At 63.4% G+C, this 6953-nt stretch overlaps 1 protein-coding gene across 1 annotated transcript; it reads right to left on the bottom strand.

The window, feature by feature from the left end:
- Positions 1 to 738: 738 nt before the first annotated feature.
- UBALD1 (UBA like domain containing 1) lies at positions 739 to 6403 on the bottom strand. Its single transcript, XM_028117618.2, has 3 exons — positions 5513 to 6403; positions 2152 to 2214; positions 739 to 1835 (listed from the first exon to the last, which is right to left on the bottom strand). Exons 1-3 carry the CDS (start codon positions 5780 to 5782, stop codon positions 1482 to 1484), a joined length of 687 nt encoding a protein of 228 aa, XP_027973419.1. The 5' UTR covers positions 5783 to 6403; the 3' UTR covers positions 739 to 1481.
- Positions 6404 to 6953: the final 550 nt, after the last annotated feature.

Below are 6953 nucleotides of genomic sequence, written 5' to 3' on the forward strand. Positions count from 1 at the left end.
CCCAAAACCCAGCCCCTCACAAGAGGTACAAGGCTGAGGCTGCCCCAGGAAGCCCCTTTCCCAGCAAGGGCAGCTGCCGGTAGTGGTGGGGGGGTTTGCACAGAGTGGGGCACCCCTGGCTTCTCCCTTGGGGTGAGAGCAGGTGTCTGCCCCAGCCCAGCTCCGGAGTAGCCCAGGATCCTATCACTCCTAGGTTGCCAGTCTCCTTAGTGACCAAGGTTTGAGCTGCAGGTTGGACTCTGCCCTGGGCTCGTCCTGTTCCTGCCACAAGCCCCCACTGGCTCTGCACAGAGGCCGGCTATGTGCACCTCTGCAGGGGGAGGGCCCTGCCCTACCCAGCATGTCTGTTGGAGGTTGGGCTTGCAGAGTCCAGCCTGCAGCCAGCCATTGGGACCCTAAGACACAAAGAAAGGTCCTGTGTGAGACCCAAGCAGACGGGAAGGCAGTTGTTAGCCCTGGAGGTCAGGATCAGTCCAGCCTGACAGTGGGAAAGGATGGGCAGGAGGCAGGGATTCTGGGAACACAGGCCAGAAACTAACTTCATGGGAAGAGCCTTGGATGGGCAGAAAGGTTCCAGAGCCATGTTGTGGTTGAAAAAGACAGCAGCAGACAGGAGCCGTGTGGAGCCAGGCAGGACTGGGGGTGCCCTCTGCTCTGGGCTCTGTCAGTGCCCTGCCTCTCCACATGGAGCCAGCCGGCAGCAAAGCTCAGGATGTGAGGCAAGACCACAGAGCCTGGTGGTGGTTTGAACTCTTTCTTCTCTTTTGTTAAAAGGGGGAATTGAAAGGGTGTGAGGTACCCCCGGGCTCTGGGGGAGGCATGCAGGCAGCCCCAGCAGGCAGGCGCTGGGGAATGGGTGGGAAGAGTCCTGGAGTTTCCCACAATTCTTTTCTCTGCAGGGAACAGCAAGGCTGGCTGACAAGGGGGTGGGAGAGAGAGGCAGGGCCCTGGGGAGCGGGGTGGTGGGCAAGGGGCTTGGGGGCTCACTCTAACATGCAAAGTCCAGCTGCCCCCTAAACTAGGTTGCTTCTTGGAGAACGACATACATATAAATACAGACACAGCTACACACACGTGCGGAGAAGGCTCTGCATTCCCAAGGGTGGGGCTCGGGGCCTGCTGGCCCCCAAAGAGCTCCAAGGCAGGAGCCAGCCAAGTCTCCGCTGCTGTGGCGATTCTCCACAGCCCCCTGGGGTGGGGCAGGGCGAGCAAGTCCTCTGGGGAAGGCTGCTTGTTCTCCGAAGTTCTGTCCACCAGCACCAAGACAACTCTGAACCAAATCCATGCAACGTGGGTGCTCCGTGCCTGCGCGTCCATGTCTGTGCGCGGGCAGCCTGTGTGCTGGCACCAGGGTCCGGTCTCTCCCCTCCAGGGCTCCGGGGTACGGGGGGTGCAGACAGAGGAGGGTGAAGGGGGCCCACAGAGACATCCTCTCCCCCCCCCACAGGGTCCTGGCCTCCGGGAGGGGGGAGGGGCCTCCCTTATCTCTCGGCCTCCATGGCAGGGTGGGCCCTTGGTTCTGAAGCGGACTGCTGGGGGGCCAAGGGTGGCCAGTCTGACGCTGGGGAGGGAGGTGCCGGAGTCCACAGGGGCAGCTGCTGCGGCTGGTGGTGCTGTGGCCCCCCTGGGGGCGAGGCCGCAGTCGGCCAGGTCGGGGCCGCGAAGCTGCCGGTGGCGGCGTGGGGGAAGTGCGGTGGGGGGGATGTGGCCGTGGCAGCCATTGGGCTACCACTGCCACCACCGTGAAAGCTCTCGGAAGCCTTGAGACGGGAAAACATGGTGAGGGCGTCAGGGAAGTTGGGGGGCGTGGCAGGGGTGTTGGCAGGAGTGCACATCTGTAGGGGAAAACAGAGAGGGTGGGGTGAGCACCCCTTTGTGGGAGGGCCCCTGGCCTCCGGCTGCCTCCCAGGAGACACACACTCAGCCACTGTGGGGAGCTTCTGGGCCTCTGTGCTGGCTGCATCCTGGCTCTGCGAGACAGTCCACTAGCTCGGGGCTCACAGAGGGAAGGCACAGCCGAGACAGGCCGGCCCACCACACCCCCAGGCAGTCTCCAAGGAGGACCCTCCACAGCAGAGAGCCACTGCGGCTTCCCCGCCCTGGACCAGGAGCACCCCCTTCTCGCCACCCCTGCGGCCGCAAGACACTTACCATCTGGTGGTGGTGGTGGCTGTAGGGGATGTTGGTCTCCTGGAAAAAGGCGCTAAGGGCCGTCTGTGGAAAGAAGGCCCAGATTTAATTACCCTCAGGCCCTTGTTTCCAGAATCTCCAGGACTTGGTGTGGCCCTGGGCCTGGCTACAGAGAAGTGAATGGAAGGAGTGTGCCTGTCAACCCCCAAGGAGGCGCTAAAGACTCCCGGGCGGGCAGGCCAGCCTCCAGCTCCGCACACACCTTATGTGGTCACTGTGACCTCGGGAGCAGAGCAGGGAGCACCCTCTCCCGGTCTCACAGGGAAAGGCCTTTGATTCAGATTCTAGCCTGACTGTCACCAACTCCATGGGTGGCAACTCCCTCATCTGAGCCTCAATTTCCTCATCTGTGAGCCAGGGGATAGCAAAGACTCCCAGATGTTAAGTCTATGACCCGCCTGCCCCTCTCCTTGGCTGGCCACGGGAGCCTGCTATGATCTGTGGCTCAGTTTCTCCATCTGCACCACAAGGAGACTGGGCTGGGTGGTTTCCAGATTCCCCTCCCCTGCTGCAATAACCTGAGATCCACATTCCACTTGGGAGAGCCAGAATTACGTAGGATGGTCTGGGTTTTGCACTCGTTGCCCCACTCACCCAAGCCTCCCTTGGAATGTTAAGGTGCAGAGCAGGAGGATGGCAGAAGGGGGTCTGCACCCAGGGTGGTGAGAAGGGGAGTGGGAAAGGAGGCAGAGAGCAGGTCTATGCCAGACAAGCTCATGTGGAGGCCCTGGGGGACTGGCAAGAGGGGGCTCCAGGAGCCTGAGGAGGTGCTGCGGAAAATAAGAGAGCCAGCTACTCTTGCAAAAGTGCTGGGTAAGGGAGTATGTGCCAAGTCCCAGGCCCAGCCCCAGCTGCCCTCCTTCGCCACCCCTTTAGGTTCCCTGCCCCCCAAACCCAGCCCAATCCCCTGCCCACGCCCCCCCCCCCCCCCCCCCGCAGCACAGCCAGACCAAGCTGGCTCCCAGGGCTTGCCCTGGGGGTTTGTTTTTTTTTTGGATTCAGATTAATTTTTCTGGGAATTTCCTGCTGGAGATTTCCTACCCCAGTGTCCCCAAACAGGGTGTGGGAACGGGCTGGGGTTAAGTACCTCCTCAGGACTCCCTCCCACCTGGGAGCCCCAGGCGACACACCCAAACCATTCCTTCCCAACAGCAGATCCAAAGGCCACCTGAGTGAGAATTCCAGTGAGAACATTCTGCTGCCTTAAAGCACCACCACTTAAAAAACACACAGGTCCCCTTCCCCCTGCAGCCGCCTGTCCTCATTAACACCTGAATCACAAAGGTACGACCCCAAAACACAGCCTTTGGCTGGGTCAACCCTCAGCCGGTGAGCCTGCAGGGGAGGTTACCGTGGGGGAAGGGTAGCCCTGAGAAACCCCTCACTCCCTTTCATGCAAGAACCTATGGTTTGGGGGTTCACATCCCATTTTCACCTTAAGTGAACCTCCCTAGTATCCATATCCTCCATTTTCGAGATGTGAAACATAGACTCAGGGAGCCCAGAGCATATGGCTCCTACCCCAGGGGCTCACCAGAGCTACCAAGTCTGCAGGCTGCTCCTGCCCCTCTTGGGGACAGAGTTTTCCCCAGCATTTCAATCCTCAAAGCTACATTTTAATTCCCATGACGAAGTGACACCAACCCGTGCTGAGAGACAGCCCAGCGGGTGCCGGGCTCTGTGCTGGGCTGAGAGTCCAGACACGCAGAGGCTTCCCACCAGACACCTGCCTGCCCAGCCCCAGGCAGGGAGGGAACCATGTATGTGGATGTGGGACTCAAGCAAACTGCCATGAATGTGGTTTTACAAGTTTTGCCACATCTAGCCTTTGAGACAAACAGGCTGATTAGGGAGCTTCCTGCAGGGTGGGGCTGCAGGCCCTGCAGGGGGTGGGGGGTGGGGAGGGTGGAGGGAGTGGCCATTCACTTCTTAGAGGTCAAGTCCCACACTGGAGGTGCAGAGAAAACTGAGGCCAGAGGAGGGAAGGGACTTGCCCAGAGCGAGGAGCCTCCCATCTTGGGGTGTGAGAACCACAAAGGATCAGCGGTCCCTCCTCAAAGCTCTGGTAGACGTTGGTGAGCAAAGATCCCCCTGGCTGGACAGGCCACTGCTCCCCCAGGCTGTCCAAACCTTTGGTCTGGAATTCTGATCCCCATCCCACTCTCAGGAAACTGCGCCCTGGAATCCCCTGGCTCACTGTCCCCTCAGCAGGCCCAAACACCTTTCCTGGGATGGCTCCCCATCAGGAAACCAGGCCCCTGGGTCCTGGCTGGGCACAGACACTGGCTGGGCGGTGACCTTACACCTGTGAGGGGTGGAGCTCAAGGACTCTGGCCTCTTTCCTAGATACCACCCTGGGTTATTTCTGGGGCAGTTGAGCTAGGCAAAGCCAAGTGGCCCCTTGGCAGCACAAGCTGTGGGCACTAGTGCCCTGTGGGTCAGGGAGGCCTGGTGGGTGGGGTCCTGACTGAGGCAGCCCCACCTCCTGCCCAGCTGACTGGAAGCTACTGAGCCATGTAAACCACGCCGAGCACTAAGCAGGTAGATTCTCCTGCCAGCACGGAGGCGGCCACCTGGGCACGCCTCTGGGGCGGGGTGCACAGATGTACACCCCTAGCTGTAGTGTGGGATCCAACACAGCACCGGTACACTCGTGTGTGTACACGGAACACACACAGCCCGCACCCGCGCGCCGGGTGGACTGCGTGTTTACACACACGCCAACATGCCCACACGTAGCGTGGCGCGTGCGTAAATACAAACGCACATGTACGTGGACACAGGCGCCACCGAGCTGCCCATCGGGCACGCACACCCTCAGACCCACTCGCGCGGGGCCCCGGCTCTCGTTGGCCCCGAGGCTCCCCGTCTCACCCCGCGCCTCCCGAGATGGGGGCGGCGCGCGGTCCTGGCCCGGGGCGTCCTCCTTCCGGCCGCCTGCCAACTGTCCGTCCGGGCCGTCGCGCCGCCCCGCCCTGGCCGTTACCCGAACAAAAGAGGGGGGTCCCTGCATCCCGACCGCCCGGGGACGCAGGGGGGGGTGGGGATTCGGGGTGCCGGCGGGGGCGGTCCGCCCCTCCCGCACACCCCGCGCGGGCGGCGTTTCCGGGGGCCGCGTAGACGCGGCCGCGACACCCGGCCGGACCCGCACGCCGCGTGTGCGCGCTAGGGCCCGACCGCCGGGGCGCGCGGCCGCCAGGACACCTGGCCGAGTGCGCGGCCCCGGCCCGGGCGCAGCGCGCACCGGCACGTGTCCACACCCGCCCGCACACGCGCGGTTGGCGGGACGGACCCGGACCCCGACCCCGGCCCGGCCGCGCACCTCGAACTGCCAGTGGGCCGCCTGCAGCAGCTGCTTCGCCTGGTCGGCCGCACAGCCCGCCGTCAGCACGAACTGGTTGATCATGACCTGGTGCTTGAGCTCATCCATGTTCACGGACATGGCGCCGCCGCCGCGCTGCCCGCTGCCTCCCGCCGCCGCGCTCCTCCGCCTCACGCGTCCACCATTAGCGAGCCGGCTCCGGCTAATACAAATATTTACTGTGCGGCTCTGACTCACCGAGCCTCGCCTGGCTCGGGGCCGCGGGGGCATGCTGGGAGATGTAGTCCCGCGCCGCGGCCGGCCGGGGGGCGCAGGGAGGTGTGTCCGGACGCTGCCCCTGCTGTGTGCGGAGGCGGGCGGGCGCGTCTGCAGGCCCTCACCGAGGCTCGTGGGGGTCCAGCAGGCGGAGACCGCTGGCGTCTTTGCCCGGTATGCCTGGCATCCCTCTGTTGAATGGGCGTACACTTGGAAAGGAGGCCCCTAGAAATTTTGGCATAAATCGTAAGCACTGGGACACACAGCCCCGAATGCCTGGCACAGAGTAGGCGCCAATAAATACTCCTTCACTGAATGAATGAATGTACCCCTTAGGGCTCTGCAGAGAGTCACCGCCTCCAGGAAGCCTTCCGGTCTCCCCAGCGCCCCGAGCACAAGCTCACATCGCCCACTCGTGATGCGGGTACCTTCCCGGCCTTGTGCTCGACCAGGCACACAGTAGACCCGAGGAACGTTTGGGGATGGCATGGCGCCCGAACAAGCCGGCGAGGCGGGCAAGCTGTGGTGCCTCGGGGTCTCCTCCCCGCGGGGCTCCCACTTTCCCACGCAAAATCTCGTACGTTCTGTCGGAAATCTCGGCCTTCGGATGCGGGCGCCAGGACCTGGCGGAGACAGTTCCGGGGCGGCCCCGAACTCCTATTCCCAGAATGCCCCGGTTTATTTGCATCGTTCTGTCCCGAATGACGTCAAGTGAGTGAGGCCGCGCCACCGCCAATGGTCGGCCGCAGAGTGTTAGGACCTGGCCATATAAGGTAAACAAAGCTGGCGGCCCAATGAGGCTGCAGCGGGGGCGGGCGCTGGGTCGGAGCCGGCGGGGGCGCGTCACGTGGCGGGCGGGGGCGGGACTGGGGAGCGCGGGAGGGGGGGAGTTGCGTGTTGTGTTTACAGCTCTGCACGCGCGGCTTCCGGGTGATCTCTCGGGTCGGGCGTGCGGGGCCAGGGCGGACCCGGAACGGGATCCCAGGGGCGGGGAGGAGGCGGGGAGAGGTCTGGCTCGGTCACCCCCGCTCTGAGGGACGTTGGCCCGGTTCCTCGCGCTCCCTGGGCTCCAGTTTCATCCGTTGGGCAACCGTTCTTTGAGCCCTTTCTCTTGCCCTGCCCTGACCCAGCGTTACTGCGGAGAGCGCACCCCGGAAGGGTTGGCTGGGGAGGGGGGGCGGGGGTG

The sequence above is a fragment of the Eumetopias jubatus genome, unplaced genomic scaffold (genome assembly GCF_037043125.1).
Source record: "Eumetopias jubatus isolate StellerSeaLion01/CBP00866 unplaced genomic scaffold, mEumJub1_p1.0 scaffold_12, whole genome shotgun sequence".
In the NCBI taxonomy this organism is placed as follows: Eukaryota; Metazoa; Chordata; class Mammalia; order Carnivora; family Otariidae; genus Eumetopias; species Eumetopias jubatus.